The 22,703-nt window shown below is 52.8% G+C and overlaps 1 protein-coding gene across 1 annotated transcript in view; it reads right to left on the minus strand.

Moving 5' to 3' along the window:
* PLXNA4 (plexin A4) overlaps nucleotides 1-22,703 on the minus strand; it is a 415,861-nt gene that overhangs the window by 73,397 nt on the left and 319,761 nt on the right. Inside the window, exons 6-10 of the mRNA XM_012720772.1 lie at nucleotides 14,725-14,848; nucleotides 13,895-14,048; nucleotides 12,598-12,697; nucleotides 9,817-9,931; nucleotides 750-950 (exon numbers count right to left, since the gene is read on the minus strand). Of these exons, the coding sequence (XP_012576226.1) occupies nucleotides 750-950; nucleotides 9,817-9,931; nucleotides 12,598-12,697; nucleotides 13,895-14,048; nucleotides 14,725-14,848 (694 nt within the window). The remainder of the gene's footprint in view (nucleotides 1-749; nucleotides 951-9,816; nucleotides 9,932-12,597; nucleotides 12,698-13,894; nucleotides 14,049-14,724; nucleotides 14,849-22,703) is intronic.

The following is a 22,703-nucleotide window of genomic DNA, read 5'->3' on the forward strand; positions in this document are numbered from 1 at the left end:
ATTTCTCTTCCCCATGGTCTCTGTTGCTGGGCGATGTTCTGAGTCTAAGGTATTTCTCTGAACAGCTGGTGCATAGAAGGAGCCCAGAAAGAGGGAGGAAGCACAGCAGTGGCCGGAAAGGCCAGGGGGCCAGGCGAGGAGCAGACAGGCAGGGAAGCAGGTGCGTAGTTGGGGAACAAGCTGCCCTTCCCGGGAATCAGACAACAGCTGTCAGCAGCAGGGCGGGGGCTGCCGACCTCGCTGGCTGGGCATGGACCGGATGCGCATTTCTACACCGTGGGCAAGGCACTGACCCTCAGCCCTCTGCACCAGCCCCTCCAGTTTCACGGCTCCCTTCACAGGTGCTTGGTTTGCATCAGAAGCCCCCTTGCTGGGAAACAGCCTCTGTACACACAAAGGCAGCCATGGACTTTGGGGGGCTCAAATGAGGCATCAGGTCAGACCTGGTAGGGGGCAGAGGAAGGGCCTGTCAGGGAGGATGGGCATGCATGATCTGCAAGCCTGATACATCTCACGAGCACACGTGCCCACAAGCAGTGCTTGGTGGCTTGTCCCCAGACCTCTCTTGCTGCTTCAAGTCTTGGACAGAGGTCCCTTGTCATTGCAACAGGGACCCCAGAAACTAACAGTGGAGGAGGGGGTTGGGCTGGCCCCGCAGGGCTGGGGAAGCAGTGAGGCAGGACACTGGTGTCCCTGGGAGAAGTCCTGACCAGGGCAGTGGGGGGTAGGGGCGGGCCCTGGGCACTCACAGAAGTGTTCTGGCACTGCACGCTGGAGCTGTTGAAGCGCAGGGCGGGTACCCGCTGCTCGCTGCCCTGGATGCTGAGGACGCATTCATACCCACGCTGGCCGGACTGCGGCTGTGGCAGGTTCTTGGCTTTCAGAGTGATGGGCTTGATCACCTCCACGGGCACTAGGATCTTGTCCACTCGCAGCAGCTGCGGGCAGTCCTGGGGACAGACAGCAGAACTCAAATCAGGGAGCAGGAAGCCGAGGGTGTCAGAGAGCCTCTCCTGACGTAACCTGGTGCTGACCCTGTCCGTCCTCCAGAAGATTCACCTTCAGACCAGCCGGGCACCGGTGACCGCCCCCCGGCCACGGGCTGAAGGGAACGGGGCTGCAAAACCCCAGGTAGCTGAGGTGAGAATTTTCAGGCCACCCTCCCTGAGGCTGTGTTTTAATATTTGGTCCCTCTGGTTCCCCTCCTGACCTTTCAGACTGGCCCTGCTGGCTGGGCACCCCACCCATCGGACTGGCGACCTCTTGGCCTCAGTTCCAGGCTAACGAGAGTGTGGATAGAGGGCAGCTCTGCAGTGCTGGGCCCAGGCTCAGGAATGCAGTCTGGAGTCTGGCAGGAGGGGCCGGGAGGACCTTCCCTATGTGGGCTGCGTCTGACATTTGGGAACGTTCTGGAATAAGTCCCAGAGACCCTTTTAATCCAGCTTCTGGCTGAGCTCTGGGAATAGCCTGCCTTTCAGAGAAGGTACACAGTGAGCTAGAGGCTGGCAAAGGACTCTCATCCCTGGAGCCGGGTGGGGCCCAGAGAGTCTTTGTGGATGGAGGAGATGATGGAGGGGTCTCCTTCCTTGATGTGGTCAGCTCTGCCCAGGGACGACTGCAAAGAGAATGGGGTCAAATAAGGAGATAAGGTGGAAGTGAGCGGTGGAGGCCGGGGGAATCGCTGGATTCTTGGGGCTGGGGGCAGGGTCTGTATCCCGGGCCTGTGTGGCATGGACAGAGAGGGGCCCTTGGCAGGCACCGGAGCCAGGCAGCCATACCTGCCAGATTTCTCCCCTATGGCAGAGGCGGGGGTGTGCCAAGACAGATGGCTTTGGGGAAGCTCCCCCTCGGGAGCATGGCACACCAAGGGCTACTGCTGATTCTCCACAGAGACACCCCCCTCCCCAATCCCTTCAGAAGAGTAAGAACTGAGATTCCAGGGAAGGGCAGAGGAGAGGGGCTTGGGGCATCCATGTCTTTACGGGGAGCTGGGTCAGCAGCTGCATTCAGAGAGAGCGGAAGTGCAGGCTTTTCTCTGTTTTCCACAATAAAAGTTGCTGCCCAGGAATGATGCCTAGAGGGTATCTGGAGTCTGAGCATCCTCAGAGCAGCTTTTAAAATGTACTTATTTTTCCACCTGGCTATTTTAATGACATCAATGGTAGCATATTATATTGTGCTTTAAACTTTCTTTGAGGTAATGTCGGTTGACACCACTTTGCGTTTGGGGGTTCCCCATCCCCTTCGAGTGTTGGCACCAGAGTGCACCTCCCCCAAAGCCCCTGTTCCCTGCCAGCTCAGTCTATTATGCTCCCTCTCCTCCTTTTTCTCACCCCTCCCCAGGGGCACCCCCTCTGGATTCCTTAGCTCTATCATCAATTTTCTAGGCTTAGTTTTTAATTTTGGCTTTTATCTGTTTCTTCAATTTCTCTATATTCCTCTTGGTGACATACAGAAACACCATCCAGTATTTGCCTTTCTTTTTCAGACTTATTTCACTTATCATAACCCCTTTCAGCTCTATCCACATGGCCATAAATGGTATGAGTTGTCATTTTTGATTGCTGAATAGTATTCCATTGTGTATACTGAATAGTATTCCATAAATACCACATCTTCTTGATCCACTCATCTTTTGGGGGACATTTAGGGTGTTTCCAGAGCTTGACTATTGTAAACAATGCTGCCATGAGCACAGAAATGCAAATTTCATTAATGTTGGGACTGTAGATTGGTTCAGGCCCATGGAAAGCAGTGTGGAGGCTTCTCAAATGATTGAAGATGGACCTCCTGTATGACCCAGCAATCCCACGCTTAGGAATCTGCCCAATGAACACTCAGCTCAGTGTATCCCTCTCCTTGGCAAAGGAGGCACTGAGTCAGGGAGAGGAAAATAGTCGCTCATTGTCAGTAGATGTGCTGATAGCTGGAGACAGACACTAATCCTCCATCTTTACTTCCCTTTGAAGCAAGAGGCAAGTTCCAGCCAGTGGTCTGGATCACCTGAGGCTTGGGGCAGATCAGACAGCCAGGATCTCTCTGAGACTGAAGGACCAGCAGCAGGGGACCCCTCGACCAGGAGCAGGGGTCCCCTCCCGTGGGCTGGAAGCTGGCCTAGGGGCCCGCCCATTTTAGTCTAGGATACCGGTGGAAGATCAAACCCTCTCTTCCACGTAAAAATTTCACTGAGGCTTGCTACATTTCTCTAATGAGTCCTGATTGCCAGTGGTCCCATAAAGGCCTAGTTTGCATATAAAAAGGTTGGCTGCTCTGAGAGTAAGTTCATTAATAATAATTGGAGAGGCCCAGGGCTGGGCTGGCCACATTTTCCTCCAGTGGAGCTGCTGATTGACCCTAGTGTCCCTCCTAATTGAAATGTAAAATGGCAATTTTCCCCTAGGCAACAGGCATGAAAGGACCAGGGCACCACACGGTCCTCTCCCACCCAGCTGCCCAGGTCTGACCTGGCTGGCACTGAGATTCCAGGTATAAAACCACCTGGAGGTCTGATGCCTCAGGGAAATGTCAGAGGAAGCTCCATGTCTCTCCCCCACGCCCATCGGAAGCTCTTTCTGGGCACCTCTGCTGTGGCTCAGGCACTGGTGGTGGTGGTTGGGGGGGGGGGGTTGCCTTTGCTTCTTCAACTAGAAACCTTAGTTGTGGAAGCAGACTATGGATTCATGTCTGAAATTAGCAGATTCTTAGAGGTACTAATCATTGCTTGGGTTAAATATAATAGAATTAAAAAGTCCTCTTCCGGCCCTTCCTGGTGGCCCAGCGGGTTAAAGCACAGCATTGGGAATCAAAAGCCACTTCCCCATGAGTTCGATTCCTGCCTGTCCCGGAGGTGACCACATGGCGCGGCAGACCTCTCCTGACCCACCCGCTGCTCCCCTCAGCAGTGTACTTTATCGATCTGCCTGTTCTGCTCCCCATTCTGTCTCTGGTGAATCCTAACGCCGCCCCTGCACCTCTGGCCTGTACCCCAGTTCTGTATGCATAAATAAAATAAATCTTTAAAAAAAAATTGCTCCTCCACACGGCCATTTGGGGTATAAGAGGGCAAAAATCTGCCATCCCGAAATACATCTTTTTGGCAAAAGTTAATTGAGTGAGAGAGACTCTGAAAGCTGGGTGGAGCTTGATGTTGAAAAAAGATAAATTTCTGTAACATGAACTGGGAAGACCTAATCTCCTTACCTCTTTCCCATGGAGAAGGCAAAATGTAATCTGCGTGCTCTGTGTTTACTGTGCCTTTCCTGGTAACCCCCTAACTGCCCTCCTCTATCATTCTCTCCCACCGCCAACTGCAAAGGCCTTCCTTCTTAGCTAAGTTATTTAAGATGGCACCTGAAGCCTTGTGGGGGAGTAACTTGGGCATTCTGGGTCTCCCCCTTTGATACAAGAAGTCTACATGTTATTATTCCAACTCCTTTTTGACTTCCTCTTACCTACTAGGAGAAAAGTGTCTTCCTCTTCTGATAGGCAGCATACTGCCACCTGGGATAGCTGCGTGAGTAACACAGCGCTGGTAAGTAGCGTGGGCTGCTGCTTAACGCAGCTCTCACAGCACCAAGACCCACCCCACTACACATTCTCCACCTCCCTCACCTTCCACGTATATTTCCACATGTGATCTTGCTTCATAGCACAGCACCTACGGACACCCACAGCTCCAGATAAAGACATGAAGGACACCGGTTTCCACAACATTGACAAACAAAATCTTTCTCCCTGATCATCTTCCTGACTTTTGTTCCCAGCTGATTATCTAGCCCCAAACAAAAAATCCTCAACAACAGACACCTTTTCTCTTTTCAAGGCAGGTATTTTTCCTGAACCCTCACTTGAAAGGGCCAGCTCTCGGAGGGTGGAAAACACCTGCATTTAACAAGATTATTGCGAGACAAATGCTGCAACAGAAGCCAGAGTCCCCGGCAGGCAGTTGTGCCTGTGGCTACATTCTGCCTTGCAAGGACAGACCTAGTGGGGAGTGGTGGTGGCTGGAGGCACAAAAAAATCTAATGTCTTGGCTCCCCTCCCCCCCAGATGGTTTCCTTGAGCTCCAAGTCAACTGTCTAGCCCAATGCATCGGCACATATCTTGCTCTCCACTTCCAGACACACTGAAGTAAAGACAGCATGGCAAATTACAGGGAGCACTGACACTGAGCCGAAGCATGGAATCAAAGAGAGGGCCTTCCCGTCTTCCATCTCCCATGCCCAGCATGTCAGTAGCTGCTTAATTCAGAGGTTCCATTGCATATTTAAATAATTGAAGAAGGACATAAAGAAAGCTATGGAGCTAGGAGAGAAAGGCTGCCCTCAGGGCTGGTGCTGCCTGGGGAAGGGGTGGTGGATGGATTTACAGCCCCCAGTGTGTTTACTAGATGAGGCTCTAATTTTCCTGGTTGTGATGGCAAGAGCGGGCACTGGGAAGCTCAGTGGGAGATTGTGGCTGGAGCTACGTCTAAGGTATCAGAGCAGCGAAGGAATAAGTGATTTGCAGGTCATCTCACCTCCCCCACAGTGCCCATCAATTCCAGAGATCAGCCAGTCCAAGTCCCACCAACCCCCCCAAATTTACACCCACCTTTTCAGACCCATGATGTCCAATACAAAAAAATGTAACGCACCATATATTTTCTTGCTGTTCCCCAAGTTTATAATGCCATTAGTGTGATCTACGATGGGCTGGTTTACGGAGAGAGCCAAGTAACCAAGTAATAATACAGAAAGGAAATACCCGTAACCCATGGGGGGGGGGGCAGCAAGATTGATAGCGAATGCAATTGTCGGGAGAAATGGCAGCCTGGTAATGGAATGGGGGTTGGTGCATGGATGGGAAGCATGTTCTCTGGCTGGGTTTGGCCTGGTTTTCTCCAAGGAGGGTGAAGGACATAGCAAGGGAGGCTTTATTCTCCTGGACTTGGTCCCAGGAGTGGTTTCTCAGCAAGAAGGCAAGTATAAGACTGATAACACTGATATGCTGATAAGACTGGCTGATCTGACTCAAAAATCCAGTAGGGAGGCAATGGCCTTGGCCTGCCCCACTTCAGGACATGGGGTTTCCTGCAGCAATAGGATCTAGGGCTTTCCATGTGTTGCTAGGTCTTCTATCCTGGAGAGAACTGAGCCTTGAGCTGGACACCCTTCAGGATATCACTCCTGGATATGGCTTCATCTCAGGGCTAGAGCTGGTGTCACAGGGAAGGTTGGGAGAACCTTTCAAGCATAGCTTAGGAAATCAGTTAGGATTCATGTTGTCTCTTCTGATCATAAGTCTGTTCTCTGGAGTAGTCACTCATGCTGAATTTCCTTTGAGTCTGTGAACTGTGAAAGGATGTGCTTCTCCTTTCAGCAAAGCCCATCCAGCCTGGCCCTGGAGAACACAGCTTCAGTAGCCTCTCACTTCTCTTTTTAGTTCAGATGAGAAACCACAGCAAAGTTATCCATGGGGGACAGACTCTGGTCAATGCGTGTGCTTTCCCATGGAAGTTCGCTTATGTTCCCTGAAGACCACCGTGATTAAGTGTGTGGGTTCAATGTGGGGGTGGAGCAGGTGACCCATGGAGGAGCCAGCTGGGACACAGGCAGCTCCTCTGTTACTTGGTGGGGGTGAGGGCACCACTGCCCAGTGTCAGACCATCCCACCAGGAACCTGGGAACGTCAGCTGACACTGGACAGTGAGAACAAGAGCAATGAGACGCTCTCGCCTCATGTCAGCTTGCTTCTTTCTCTTCTCTATGGTAGCCAGGATCTGGCAGCTGATCTAAAGATCCAGGGTTGTATCATCATGCCATCATTAATTGAAACAAAATCATTCCTTGTAACTGGAATTCAGTTACCACAAACGACAGACGTTATTGGGCATTCTATTTGTAATAACTGTAATTATGCTAGAATACGTGCCATTAATATAATAACAACAATGATCGGACAGCTCTCTGTTCCAGACCAATAACTTCACCTGAATGCACTCTTTGTTCTGGTGGGGGAAGAGGTAATTTAACATCCCTAGTGACAGTCAACAAAGCCAACGTTGAAATGGGAAGACACATGGATGGAAGCCTTCCTGGGGTACAAGATGGTGCCAGCTGGATAAAAAGCCACCTGGCAGCCTCCCTCTTGGTCAACAAAAGGAGCTTGTTTGCATCGTCACACTCAAAGGTTAAAAGGAAATGAAACCCCAGAGACTCCCAGACGAGTCAGGGACATAGGCCTCACCTTTATTCCTGTGCCTGGATGCCCAGGAGAGATGGAAGCCCTAAGACTGAGGTGCCAGTCACCCCATTAGGTAGAACGAGGACACCTAAGCCTGGACCTGAACACTCACCTGATAAGACTGCTTCTTGGACAGGGATCGTCCCAGTGTTCCCAGCTTACAGCCACTGAGTGTTAGCAATCACGTGGCCCCATGGCCTCTGTTACACCTCTCTGAACCCAGTTCTGCAACCCCCCCCCCCACACACACACACGCACCTTTTTGCCTTCACACAATGTGGAGAGCAAGAGCAAGGCTCAGGAGTGGCTAATGCAGGGTGAAGGGTAACTGTAGCTTATGGTGCTGTACATAAACCGGGCCCCTTGTCTGGAGATGGCACACTTGTGACAGGCTTGTAAAAATCAACTTTCACATGTATCTTTTTTCTTCTTAATCCCTTATTTCTTCCACTAACTCTTCCAGAAAGAAAAAATCTAGAAAAAGTTGACATTAGCAAAATATCCTATTTTCATTAGCAGCCAGGGACTTTCTGTCAAGCTCTGAGGACGACACCGCCCTTTCACTAACCCAAACAGACAGGGGCCACTTAACAGTCCACCAACATTAATTTGATTCTTTTCTCTTTGGGACATTGTCCAAGAAGATGTTGCTACAGAGGCCATGGGAGTGGTCAATTCTGGTTTCTCTTCAAGCATTCAAAATGGCCCTAGAATTAAGCTGGGTAGGATGCAACACCCAAGCTCGGACTGAAGTATAACCTCAGAACTTCAGTCTCGTAGGCTAAACAGCATCCAAGAAAAAGAGAAGCCAAAGCTCCTTTCTTTCCATGATGTGAGGAGGGAGGCAGGCGCGTCTTGTCCCTGCAGCGGCCGGCCAGGCTGGCCAGAGAACAGCTTGCAGGCCACGGTGGGGAGGGACAGCAGAGGGAGGTTGGTTCTTCTCCACGTCTCTCCCTCAGCCTGTTCCTCCAGGCCTCTGCTTTCTCAGGGGCTCAGCACTAATACCTTTTAGGCGCTGTGAATCCCCAGCCACCTTGGCCTGGGCCAGGTACAGACAAGAGCTGTGTGGGGCTCAAAATCCAGACACTTGAGAGACTCACACGGCCACAACTCAGGATCCCTTTATTGTCCTGAGAGATGTGATAGCTTTTATTTTACTCACTTCTAGGTCTTACCCGCATCCCCCCTCCCCCTTCTGAGCAACAGATGCAAGCTCCTTTCATATATTTAAAAGAAAGAAACTTGGAACAAGGAAGCAAAGAAGAAAGAAAAAGCAGAACTCTGAAAACCTCTTTCAAGGTAATTAAATGATTAGGGGCCTTTGAAATTCACCAGATAGCTCAATTGTCTCTGCTTTCATTTGGTCCTTGGGCCTCTCCACATATGAAACCCGTGCCAGCACACGGGTCTGGACAGCTGGGGAGAGGCTGAAGACTTTTTATATCTGGTCCCAACAAATAATTTGCAGATTTTTAAACAAATAAGAGGTGCTTCTCAGGTCTCTGGCCCGGGAACGGACCCCAGGCCCCAAGATAAGGACCTAAGGCGGGAGAGACTGTACAGCCCCTCATGAGGCCCTTCATGCCAACAGTGTGACCTCGACCGTCAGACCCATGTTTCTCAAAGCAGCTCCACCCCCACTTGATTTTAAAGAGCAGAGAATTGACTCCTGTGCAATGGATGCACATTTTACATCCAATGCAACCTCTCCAGGCCCTCCCTGGTGGCGCAGCGGGTTAAAGCACTGCACTAAGAAGCTAAAGCCAATGCAACCTCTCCCCTCCCTTTTCCAATGAAGGGCAATCTAGGTGAGGGTCTCTTTCCCACATGATGAGCCCAGGGCAGCCACCATGACCCCACGTGGAAGGCGAGGGCCTGGTGCCTGGAAACTTACACTACCTCTTCTTGTTTGGTCTGAAAACTGCAGGACTCTCAGTGGCAGTGGAGACAGGAGCTTTCAGCTGCTCTCCAGCTTGGTATAGGCGGCAGAGTTTTTGTGTGTGAGAGGCCCAAGGATAAAAATGCAAGAAGGAACAACTGAACTATCTGGTGGACAGTGACTCACTTAATTATCTTGAAGGGGGGTTTCAGATTTCTGCTTTGTCTCGTGCCGTGAAGGGTTTGGCTCAAGTGAGGACTCCCGATGGGATAAAAATTGGGGGGAAGAGGGTGAAGGCACCAAAGGGCTTCTCTGTTCCTGCCATGACCCTCCCCATCTCTCCCAACCCTTACACTTCCAGCACCAGGACAGTGCCCAGCTTTCACCCTGGGGGGCTGCCATATGGTCTTGGCACTTGTGTGGCTCCAGGAAGGGCCTGGACGGTGCACATAGACCCAGGCAGTGGTGTGGCACCTGCCAAGTCCGGTGTGGGCTGCAGGAGGCCTGATGCTCCTGGTCTGGCACCACACCTTGAGAAGCACCACACTGGCTGATGAGCTGACCAGGCTTTAATCTTATTCCTCCCACACTTCAGGGAACTTGTCCCCTCTGGCCTCACACTGCTCAGTGGACAGTGGCACGGAGTGGGTGCGGTCTTGGTCTGTATTTGCAAGTACTCTAGGCAGCTCAGCATTCTGGCTGCTGCAGCCTACCTCAGGCATCTTCACGCGGCCTTCCTGGAAGGAGCAGGTCTTGGGGTCGTGGGTGCACATGTGCCGGTATTTACACCAGTGGCAGCGGTAGGGACTCTCCACACAAGACAGGCACCTGGGCACAGAAAGAAAGAGGACATGTTTCTGAGCCTAGGTGAACTCAGGCAGAGGCCCTAAGTCTCCAGGGCCTATTGTGATATGACTTAATATGAAGAGAGGCCAGGCCCTCCTTCATGGCACAATGGGTTAGGACATAGCACTGCAAGCTGGCGCTGCCACTTCAGTGCTAGTTCGATTCCTGGCACCGGAGGTGACCCACATGGCGCGGCAGACCTCTCCAGACCCACCAGCTGCTCCCCTCAGCAGTGTACTTCATCAGGCTGCCTGTTCTGCTCCCCACTCTGTCTCTGGTGAAGACTTTCACCGCCCCTGCACCTCTCTCTGGCTTGTACCCCAGTTCTGTATGCATAAATAAATAAATCTTTAAAAAATATATGTAGAGAGGCCACCCTCACACCCTCTAGAAGAGCAGATCTTGAACAAATCTTTCACTAGGAAGCCAAGTGTCTGGCCTTGGTGACAGCCCCAGTTCCCCCAGGGCCTCCACTTCTCAAGAGCGGCATCCTCTTTGGTGAATTTGGGAAATGTGGGGTCTGAGGAGAGGGGCCCACCTGGAAGTACATAAGAATTAGGCCCAAGACATGGAGTTTTAACTCAGGCCGACTCCGGCCTGCGTTGGCCCTCGTGAACACCCCTCCCCCTACAGATGACAGTCCAGTGTCTGCTGTTTCTGCGAGATGGGCTCCAGTCGAGGTGACAGCCACCTCTACACCTCACTCCCAGGGATCAGAGGCAATTTTATAAATGCTCCTTTCTGCATTAAACCCAACATGGGTCCCTTTTCCAATGGGTAAGATGCTGATGTCTTACCAGGCAGCCTGGATCCTTCCTGGTGTCCAGGTCTCCTGTTACCACCTGTGTTTGGAGCTGTGCCTGTGAGCAGGCCATGCCCCATAGCCATGCCCAGAGTACCATTTCTCTCCTCTACCTGGCCAGCAAATCTTCCTTCTTTGTCCAATGGAGAGTTGCTCTCATTGGGCCCTTATCCCATCAATTTCTTTGTGCATGTCTCTGGAACAGGACTGGCCACCCTGTATTGTATTTCACTTATTCACTGTCCAGTTCATTCACTAGTCCACTAGACCAGGGATCCTGGAGGCCAGGGATTTTCTTCGCATCTTATTAATTTTTGATACTTTCTGCTTAATGAATGACACTGCCTTGTACACAGTAGACACTTAAAATTATCTGATAGCTTAAGTGGAAATGTCACACGTGATTTCACCTCTGCCTTCCTGGTATCATCAAGCAAAGCCATGGGGAATTGTGTGGCAAGAAGCAGGAAGAAAATTACAGTGGTGAAGCCACTTGGTTTGGCTCTGAGGTCTGGCTGCCTCTTATTTGGGGACCCCAAAGACCACCAAGGTCTGGAGTCAACGCTGCCTTCACCAGTAGATAGATCCTAACATCTCACCTTCCTGGAGCCCAAGAAACTTGAGTTATGCTAGTCAGCTGTTCAGAAGGAAGTCAGAACGGCCAATGAAAACAAGCAGGCCTTGGGTCCTCCCTGGTGGAGCAAGGGGTTTAAGCGCAGCAGTATGGAGTCAGCTGTAGCTGCTTCAGCGTGAGTTTGATCCCCGGCCAGGGAACTGACCCACATGGCACAGCAGACCTCTCCTATCTCACCCGCTGATCCCCTCAGCAGTGTACTTCAGTCAATCGGCCTGTCTGCTCCCCACTCTGTCGCTGGTGAATCCTCTCCCCTGCCCCCCGGTCTGTGCCCCAGTTCTGTATGCATGAATAAATACATCTTAAAAAAAAATAAAAATAAAACAAGCAGGGCTTGTTATATAGGAGCAGGTTCTATATTTTCCAAACTGTGCTCTGTGGGACCCTGGAGACTCCATGAAGCACCTTAGAGACAGTGTGAGGAGATGTGTGGGGTTCCTAGCTGAGGGTGCCAGGTCCCTGAACCTGCCATCAGAGCAGCTCCTACTTCCATCTGTTTTGTATTTCTCATCCAAGTTCGTAGAGGACATGACAATGTAACCACTGCAGAAATGTGAGCAGTGGCCAACACTGGCTTCGCCCTGGCCACTCTAGACTCGGTCATCTGTGGGCTGAGCCGGGGCAGCCAGCGTGCTCTGGCCAGGCCAGCTGCTAAATGTTCGGGTGACCTCCCTGGAAGGAGGACCTCTAATTCCCCATTTACCAAAGAGCCCAGGCCACAATCTGGCCACGTTTCCTGGCTGCTCTTAGTCCAGGGCTCAAGCCTCTATGCTGCCGGCCTTCCCCTGGGAAGTAGATGCGGAGACAGAGCTGGGCCCCTGTGGCCCCCAGCAGCCTGAGTCCTGACGCGGCCTGCAGGGGTCTCACTGGACTCCCATCCCCTGTCCTCCTCAGAACCCTCGTCTCTCTGGGAGTGCTGGCTGCTCTGCTCCGCAGGTGAGAAGCACTGCTCTCCCCAACAGATGGTGGAAGCTGCATCACGTTAGACAGATTTGTGCCAGAGAAGATGTATGAGCTGGGGAGTCGGAGCTCCCCCCCACGCAGGTCCCCTCTCTGCTCATTCTCACCTCATTCTATTAACCCTGTGGGCACCAGGAGAGTGGAGCCTGGTTATAGGGCCTCAAGATGGTGGGGACCAGTGGTGGTGTCTTCTCTCTCTGTGTGAGCCTTGACCCCAGGAGCGGGGAGCTGCGTGAGGCTGAGGGTACTTACGAATTGTGGACACTGCAGTTGTAGAAGACAAAACTGGTGCTGGCGAAGGTCATGCCTGTCTCCTTGGACTTGAGCTGCAGCTGGACAATGTGGTGGTCCCCTGTGGGGCAGAATCACAAGCGTGCAGCCGTGAGTCAGGGGAAGGCCGGGGTCGTGTGTGTGGGTCCCCTTGAGAGTCATACACCCAGAGAATGGGAGCCTGCTCTCCTGTGGGTGCTAACACATTGGCTTGCAGCTCTATGAGGACTCTGATGCAGCAGAGTTCCAGGACAACCTTGAGAGCGTGTGCAGAGTGAGGTTCTGATCTCCCCCTCCTTCCACAGGGTATCTCTGGCACCCACCCTACATTGCTCATCACTGCCTCTCATGCACACACACACACACACACACACACACACACACACACACACACTTACTAGCTACCAGGGAGATTCAGATGTGTAGCTCTCACTAAAGCTGCCACAAAAAAATGCACACGCTCTTGCATGGAAGTCTATGTGTGCGCACACAGGCGCTCATCCCTCAGCTCTGCAAAGAAAGACCGACTCTAACGCCCCCTTTTCTAAGTGGCTCAGGGCTCCACTGGGGTGGGAGGCACTGGAGTCCTCAGCTGGCGCCAGGGAGGGGCTGGAGCCCATGTTTAATTCACAGCGCTGACCCCAGGCCTGCACTTGCAGGCTTCTTCTATGCCTTTCCCAAGAGCCTCATTAATCAATCAGCTGCGAACAAATGTGACAAGCCCGAATGGGAGGCCCACGTGGAACCAAGCTGCCCAGGCCCAGCTTGCCCCTCGCCAGCATCCACCCCCGTCCTTTCCTGTGCAGCTGGCCACAAATGGGCAGGGCCTGGGGAGGGGGAGGGGCGGGGACAGGTCCTGGTCCAGGCACCGGGCGTGCAGGCAGGCGGGGCCAAAGGAACCAGACGACCCCAGTTCCCCTGGCCAACTTGATCTTGCTGCCGATCAATGTCCCTCCTCCCCTGTGCCTCCTTGCCCACCCTCTCCCCCTCCAGCACAATCACTGGACTCCACGCTTCCTCTGATTCTTTCTGGACTTGCCTCTACCACCATTTCTGCAGCCGCTGCTCCGCTAGGGTGAGGTTGACTCTTGGGGACTAAGCGGATTTCCACAGTCAATTCCTAGGGCAGCAGGAGGGTCCTCACCCCCCTCTCCCTCTAACAGACCCCCCATCCCACCCTCCCTGCCTGCGGGCTCCCTCCAGCCCCATCTGCCCTGAGCTCGCCTCACCCGGGCAGCAGGCAGGACACCCACCCAGTTTGCCTCCGGGGACAGCTCACCATTCTCCGTGATTATCCGGGGCATCTCCTTGGCTGCCGGGGAGTAGCACTGGATCTGATTGCCTACCACTAGCCCATCCATCTCTGACAGGTCCTCAAAGGTGCAGTTGACGCCCGCTGACAGCTCCGGGACATTGTAGGTCTCCAGGACCAGCTGTGAACAACCCAAAAGGGGAGAGTGGAGGGGAGCAGGAAATGGGAACAGGAAAGTTATGCAACATTGGAAGAAAGAGGGAGAGTCAGTGAGATCAGAGAGGAAGGAGAGAGAGAGCAACACGAGGCCATATTAGCCCAGGGAAGAGACCCCGTTGGTTGTAAAAGCGTATGGAGAGGGGGTGAGTATACAGAGATAAACGGCAACAAAACTTGAGAAGACTCTGGATGGCTCTGGCCCCAGGAAACAGGAATGTTCAGGGTGTCTGCAGATAGCAAGAAATACTTGGGCAGGACTGGAGTATTACTAAGGAGCTTCCTCTGCATTTATCTTGAATTTTGGTAACACATTTTCCCCATGACCAAGGGCCTCGTGCAAGAACATGGAATCATCTTTCGCCATTTTTCTCCCTCTCTGCATCCACTGGGCCCACTTTAGAAACCAGGACCCTCCCTCCTGTCCGTCAGCCTTTTGAATTCCGTATTGCAGCTTTCCCTGTCTTTCACCCCAACATTCTGCAGAGCAGTCCCCTCCGCCATCCCTCGGTGCACATCCTTGGTCACCCCACGTGACCCTGCAGTGATTCTGCTGCCCTCGCAAGGGGCATCGCTCTTCACCCTTTCTGACAGGGCGTGGAGGTTCCCACACCCCAGGGCCCTGGCTGCAGCGTCCTTACCAAGACACTGTACTGAGACACGGAGATGTTGCTGGGGTGGACCGTCAGCCGGACGCACTGCTTCACCTCCGAGGCAAACCTGCGGGGCTCCCTGGACCGCTCGCAGCGCTCCTTCCTGGTGCACCTGGGGAGGCAGGGAGAGGCCATCAGGAGCAGGCCCGGGGGCCAGAGCGCATGGGCATCACGGCGCAGTCGACGCCACACAGCCAGGACCCACCTCTCTGTCTCCCTCCGCAAGCCTGTCCTCTCCTCCCGTCATGCCCGTGAAAAAGATGGTCTTTCACATCATCTGTTGCTGAATGCAAGAGCTTGAGGATCACCTTAAAGCCCTCTCATTCACAAAGGCCTCTCCAGTCCCCTGCTCCTAGTCCCTCTTCCTTCGTCCTCGGAAATGTAGCCCATCCCTTGCACAGCACATACGCTCCTGTCTGGAAGGCCCTGCCTGGCTTTTCCTCTGCTCAACCTCTCCCGACCCCTCTACATACACATGGCCAACTACATGGCCTGGTGCCTCAAACCCCTGCCCCACTCCACCCTCGGCAAAGTTAAGGGCACTTTGGAGTTCTGCAGTCTAGAATCCCTCAGAGGACATGGCAGCCCTCTCCCGCCACGCTCCAGCATCTCAAAAGAAGAAACCATGCTCGACTAGTCTGGGGATCCACTGCTGTGGAAGGGAGTGCAGTAGTTCCCAGCATGCTCTGGAGCAGGCTGCCCGGGATGGGAACCCCAGTGCGAGGCTCCAGGGGAGCTGTGGAGGAGGTTTGCTGTTCCAGCTCAGCTTCCTGTGCTGTTCAGAATAGTGTGTCCACGGGTGGGCCCTGGCCAGGGTCACCTGGAGTTTTAGTCTTTGCTATTGCACTTTTGAAAGATGCACTCAAGGGCCCTCCCTGGTGGCGCAGCGGGTTAAAGCACAACACTAAGAAGCTAAAGCCACTTCAGCAAGAGTTTGATCCCCGCCCTGGAGGTGATCCACATGGCACGGCAGACCTCTCCTGACTCGCCCGTTGTCCCCCTCAGCAGTGTTCTTTGTCGATCTGCCTGTTCTGCTCCCCACTCTGTCTCTGGTGATACCTCTGACTGCACCTGCACCTCTGGCCTGTACCCCAGTTCTGTATGCACAAATAAATAAATCTTAAAAAAAAAGAAAGATGCAGTCAAAAATCATGGCCATTACCCAAATTACACATGAAAGAAGGGAGTTTTAGTCTTCGTTGTTGGGCTTTTTTTTTTTTTTTGAGGGGGGGAGGAGAAGGTGGAGGAAGAGGAGGAGAGGGAGAAGGACTTAAGTACTAGGCTGTGGTGGCAGGAAGGTCCTGAGTTCCAGGGTAGAGCATTTAACCCACGTCAGACAAGCCAGACTATCACCGAGGGGCCATGTTTGGAGACTGCACAGTGACTCTGGTCTGGCGTGAAGGGAAGCAGGGTCCTCGGCGGACAAGGTGAATAAGATCGACGTCAGGGACATCTTCCTGGGCAGCTAGTCTCTCAGTCACAGAGAAGAGACTCCACAGAGGCGGAAGGATGTCTGGGCTGTGGCAGGAGGGAGCACTGAGCAAGGAGTTTAGAAAGAAACAGAATAGCCAGGGACCAGGATCTCGAGTGGGGGGATATGCTGGAGGGAACCCGTGCCTCAAGAAGCAGAGAGGTGAGGTGTGCAGCTAAACATCAGGACCGAGAGCTGTCTGGATACCCTGAGCTGCTCTTGGGGTGAGTCTCAGGCCCAGCGGGGAGATGCAAGTGACTTTTGTCTCACGAGGAAGACAACTTTGGCCTCAGGGGGAGGGAAGGCCTAACAGCAGAGAGTCCAGGAGACTTAGCAAATGAAGGAGAAATCACACCAGGATGCGGATTAAAGGATGGGTGATATTGGGACACAGAGGATGACCTCCGAGCACACGGAAGGTGTAGGGGAAGGAAAAGCAATTCTGAGTAACAACTGTGAGTACCAGGTACCAGGCACTGAGGAAGCACCAAGATAAGGGCCGTGAGGTTGGGAGCGTCTACAACTCCACCTTGCAGGTCAGGAAACTGAGAGATGGGGAGTCAGTCACCTGCCCTCGTCACAAATCAGAACCAGGCCAAATTGGAGCACAGGTGAACAGCTCGCTGTTCCCATCGTAGACTTCGGACAATAGCCTAATTTCCCCTTAACCTTCTTCTCTGAGCTGACGGCTGTTTTTGCCTGCTGCCAGGAAGCACTTGAAGTAATATTGCGATTTGTGAGTTCCTTAGGTCCCTTTTTGGAATCTCAGCCCAGAAGCGAAAGGTCAGACATGAGTGTGGCTGTCTCCGCAGCACCCCCAGCGACTCGAGCAGACCATGGCAACCACGTTGTGTGCCTAAAAGTCAGGCAAGTTAATTTACCAGCCTCTCGGTGAGGACTTCATTACCTCCAGCCATTAAGCTAATGTTATGGACTTTTCCTGGGTGTCTGCACTGACATGGCTATTAATAGTGTTATTACTCCCATTAACAGCAGATCCAGAGAGCTGGTACAGGCTTAAATTATTCACTGATGCCCCAACTTTGAAGTTCCTATTTCCAAGAGCAATCAGCAGGTCTGAAAAAGCTCTTTGATTTAATTATGAAAAGAGGAAAAATGAAGCTGCTTGCAGGCCAAACATCACCTGGACTTAGCAGAGAGGGGTTCAGACACAAGAGGAAGAGTTCCATCTCTTTTGCTGGTGGGGGAGTCTCAGATGAGTCCTCAGCTGCTTGGCTTGCTGTTCCCCAAGTTCGCATGGCTGCATTCTTCCATGGATCTTCAGCACCCCAAAATGACCTATCATCTTCCCCAAACCTAGGGAAGCCAGCTATTGCATGCCATAAATTTTTCTAATGTTTATTGATGTAACGTTGATGTGTATCACTATATAGGTCTTGACAACCTGGCTATACACCCATGTCTGTATCTCTACCTCATGCTCATCCTGGAAGCCTAGTTTGCATCGTCCCCATAGAGCTGACCCTTTCACCCCATTTCTCTACTCTCCCCTTCTTTCCTTCTGGAAACAACTCTTTTGTTCTCATAGTCTAAGAGTTTGTTCTTCTTTGCTTTTGCTTTTTTGTTCTTTGGTTTTGTTTTGTAACCTACCATACGAGGGAAACCCTATGGTGTTTGTCTCCATGTGACTTATACATACTACCACTGGCAGTTTTAAATATCCCATCTACCTTTGTCATTTGGGACAGATTATATACCTCTTAGTGCCTCATTTTCTCACTTCTACATTGGGGACAAAAATAGCATCTATCTGATCGGGTTACTATTAAATGAGATCATACAAGGAAAACAGTTAGAGCCAGGCGTGCCCACACGTGCCTGCCCCCCAGCAGATGGCAGCCTGTGTTGTCAGTCGGTCCCTTCCCTGACCTCCTCACCCAGGCCCGCCAATCTGCAGCTGCTTCGGAAACAGGGATCTCCTCCCAGACTGGCCCATGGGGCAAATCAGAGATAGAAAGCAGGGGATAGGTTTCATCTTACTGAGGGTGGGGAGCCCCAGAGGCCAGGAGGGTGACAAGAGCCAAGAGTGGTTGGGGTTGCAGCCCCACTTCTAACTAGCTCTTAGAGGGCATTGAGGGCTCAGCACTCCTCATGGAAAGTCAAGTTTAAGGTCAGTGTCAGAGATGTTTTGACATTTCTGCTACCCCTCGGGGGTCTGGGGGTGGAGGGTTGCAAGTGTCCAGACGCACAGACAACTGTCCTTGGATGAGGCAAGATGATGGAGAAGAATGAAATCCTGAGTCCTTATGGGGGCAATCCCAGGCCTGTGCTTTCCCACTAGCCCAGGCAAGAATTAGGAAATGTGCTATTTATGACTCTGGGGGTTTGGGGGGGGGGCAGCGGGAATGACCTAGATGCTCTTTCCAAGTTACTTCCTACGGTATTTTCTTCCACTCTAGCACCTGGAGGTAGAAGAGGAAACTACTTCATCTGTTCTCCAAGCAGAAATATTGGAGCTCATAAGGACTTAAAAAGCACATCCGATATAACTGTGAGTTTTTAGACATTCCTACATACCAACAGCCTACCCAGAGACCCGCAGATGGCCAGCAGGATGGAGGCCCCGAGAAGATACCCAAGGCCCCTGGAATTGGACTCTATCCCTGTCAAGCTCTTCTCACATTCCTGCCTCTGACTCCTTCCACTTTCTCTACAGCTGGGTCTTCCAGCCCCACAGTGGAGGTGATAACAGCCCCTGGACACAAAGGCGCCGGCCAGGAGGGGTTATTATTCAAGCCAGTGGTTCCAAGGAGATTATCCTCTCTAATGAAGCAGCTCCCTCCGCCCTCCCCTAAGCCTGAACTTTCACTGCTGGAGAATTCCCAGCCAAGTGGAAAATTAGAAGGGAAAGGAATGGAGAAAGGAAGAGGGAGAGAGTTGGTGATTAAGTTCTCTAGAAATTAATTCCTAAATACAATGATAGAAGTATTAACTCCCAGTACTGTCGACTGGGCAAGCAAATTTCAATTTGGACATGGAGTTGTCTGTGAGTCTGGCCTGGGTAAAACTCCAGGTTGGGGGGGGGGCGGTGAGGGGTGGGCTGTTCCTGTCTCTTCCCCAGATCCTTCAATATGGGTCCACTGGGCTTGGCTATCAGAACTTGCTCCTTGCCTCTCCCCACAGGCGATCCCCAATCCCTAACATTCCACACGGGTAACTCCCTGTCCTTAAAGTGCATCATTCAGAACAGGAGGATACTGGAGGGTGGGGGGGGTGGAGATGGGGTGTTGGGATGGGGTAGTAGCAGGGTAGAGAAATAGCTAGGTGGGGGAACATATTGAATATATATATTAAATTTCTATAAAGATATATTTAATGTACATTAGACATGCTAAATATGGAGCTTTATAAAAACTTAGGAGGCTGCCCATGTACTCAAGTAAGAGATCTTGGGGACTCTGCAGTCATTGTCTCCACCTCTAGGAAGCCTGGCAAAGGGAGGGGTTGGGTTTCCTACCAGCCTGCATTTGCCCTCTGCCAGAATGTCCACTCACACAGGCGGGCACATCTGTGCCCTTCTCGCCCACCTTCGAAGGATCCAGCCATGACACTTGGTCTCATGAAAGTCTAAGTATTTAGGCTGTTCTGGCATAACCCCACTACGGTACTGCGATACGCCCCTGCCGCCAGCTGCTGGTAACGAAACCCACTGCCCTTCTCCATCAACAGGTCCAAAGTCAACCTGAACAACAGATGGATTTTCCAGGTCTCCTGGGTCTCCCCCAGTGGCAGAACCTGATGAAGCTGAGGGGGCACAGGACGCCTCAGGGAGCAGCAGGTGCAGGCGTCAGGGGAGGTCCGACAGATCATAACCCCAAAAGACACACTCCTGGATGCCAGAAACGCAGATCTTTTGGCATCAAGGGAATTGCCCTTCCGGTGAGGACCAAGAGGGTGACCTAAGAGGCTTGGCGAGCCAAGTGCACCAATGCTGAATAGGTGGCTCCAGTTTTCTAGAGATCATGCCTGGCCCAAAGCTCACTTGAGGGTTTTCTCTTGTTTAGCTGCCATTCCTTCTGAGTGCATGAGATCTATGACACTGTCCTGTCGCAGAGACACCTCTGGAAGTTGGGCGTGCACCACCAGAGAGAGGAGAGTTGAGAAACTTGTTCACACCAGTGCCTTGAAAGCTAAATGTGGCTTCTCAGGGATGCTGAGCAATTGCTGAACTTTTGAGCTGATGACCCACAGGCTCCCCACAAGATCCAGGACTGCCAATTCTTTCCAAACACAGAGACGATGCGTGCGGCTCTCAGAGAACACACCTTCTCGCCAGGGCAGATCTCTCTGGAAGATCATTGAGTCTTCTCTTTTCAGGACCTTGGTCCTGAGGCTGCTGGTGTTCCAGATTGCGTTTTTTGGAGTGATGGCCCAAGCCTGGCCTGAGGGCCTTTCTGGGTTTGGGCAGTGGGGGTGATCCTGTTCTGGCGTGCGTGGCTCAAATGGCAGGACTCACTGCCGGCACCAAGAAGCCAGTCTGCGTCCCGGGACCTGGGCTGGGGTCTTGCCTCGACTTCCCATCAGTCCCTCCCCAGACGCATGACGCCATGACCACAGCCACCGCTGGTCGTGGCAGGGACGCGTAGAGGCCACCTTCTCTCAGAGAAGAGTAATGACATGCATCAGTGGCCAAGAGGGCTGAAGGGCCTCGCTTCTCTTCGTCAGTAGGCAGCACTGCTGAAATGTAGCCGTTTCCACTCAGATTCTGGGGCGAGGTTAGGAAAGAGCAGGTATAGAGAAGGCACAGGAGTGAGGGAAGGCACAGGAGTGAGGGCAAGAAGGGGGGAAGAGGACAGAGAGCAGAGCCTAGCAGGCCTCAGCAGCTGGTCCAGCTCCTCACAGCGCAGTGGGCAACAAGGAGGCGGCTGAGTCCCTACGACACATCTGACCCCTCCTCTGCTCAGACTTCAGGCGACTTGATCTAACAGACCGGAGCTCGTGCTGGCCTCTGCCACCAGGGCGGAGGCTCCGCGCAGGACTCTTAGTGCTGGGTGTGGGGTGGCCACAGACATCTGAGGAGGTGTGAGCCTGTCCCTCTGACTCACGCAGTGTTGTGGACCAGTGTTATCTCAGTGAGAATATAAAGCAAAACAATAATGAAATGAAGACCAAACCAACACACAAAAAAATAAGACCGGCGTATGGAATACGCTATAAAGAAGCACGTCTCAGGAAGAACTTGCATTTTAGAATCAGCCAGTGCTCCGCTGAGAGGCTGAGGGGACGAGGGGCCAGCCTGAGGGGACGAGGGCCTGACTGTGCGCCTCTGACACGCCCCCCTGGCTGCTGAGGCCACCTGTAAGCATGGCCATCCACCGCTGCCAAGACCAGGCAGACTTCCTGCCTGGCCACAGCCCTCTGGCTCTGGAGAGGACGCGGGGTGGGGGGGCCTTGGAGCAGGCCCTGGGTCTCCCCCTCAACCTCTCCTTATGTGGTATTTGAAACTGGGGCTACCTCCAGGCTGGGGCGGGGTGGGGGGGCGCCCAATCCCCTAGGTTCACTGTCAAGGTGAAGCTGAAAGATGGCTCTTTGCAGAGATGACTTAAGGGCTGAGGGAGCTGCTTTCAACTGGGTCTGGGTTTGACCCTGTTCCTCAGTAGTGGCACCTTTCTTCCCTTCCCTTTCTCCATCTTGGCAGAAATGGAACAAAGAAGCAAAGACTTGAAGCTGGAACCGGCAGCTGTGCTCACCCACCCAGGGAAGGGCGTTCTCCCAACAGAAGAAACCTGCAAAGAGGAGTGGGGTGGGTGGGGTGGGTGGGGGAGACTTATAAAAGCTGAGCTTATCTTTCCCTGTCAATGTCTTGGGTTATATGAGCCTCCCAGGGGGTGCTGATGGTCCTTTTGAAGCGAGGTAATGTCTGGGCCAATCGATGGGCTGGGTCTGCCTTGAGGTCAGGTTACCTGCTGAGACTGAGAGTCCCTTCTTTGCCTGGGCTTGGGAGCTACCCTGGAGAGGAGAGGGGGAAGCTGCCCAGCCTGGTACTGGAGGGAATGTCCCTGGATCTGCACAGACAGCTGAGCCAGAACAAGTAGGTGGGCTCGGGCCCAGGGTGAATACCCTGGGGACACAACCCAGGATTCCTGGACAGGCAAATGCCTGACTTGTCGAAGCTGCTGTGACCTTTAGAAAGAAACCAGCCAGGCTGTGGGGCCGGGGCTGGAGGTAAGAGAAGGTGACCAGCAGGATGCCCCTGTAATGTTCCTGGGCTGGCAGGCCATGCTTTGGACAAGTGGGAGTAACGGGAGGGAGGGTTTCAATTACACGAGCAGTTCTTAAGCCTGTTCAGTCTGCAGCCCACCTGTGTCCTTGCTGGTACAAACAGGCCTTTCAGCCACCCGGCCACCTGTTCGCAGGGCCCTGCCCTTGAACTACACACGCTATGCTCTCACTTTCTCACTCACTCTTGCCCTGTTCCTCTGTTTCTCTCTCCTCTGTACACACACACACACACACACACACACACACACACGCA

The sequence above is a fragment of the Condylura cristata genome, unplaced genomic scaffold (genome assembly GCF_000260355.1).
Source record: "Condylura cristata isolate star-nosed mole 26May11 unplaced genomic scaffold, ConCri1.0 scaffold00005, whole genome shotgun sequence".
Classification (NCBI taxonomy): Eukaryota; Metazoa; Chordata; class Mammalia; order Eulipotyphla; family Talpidae; genus Condylura; species Condylura cristata.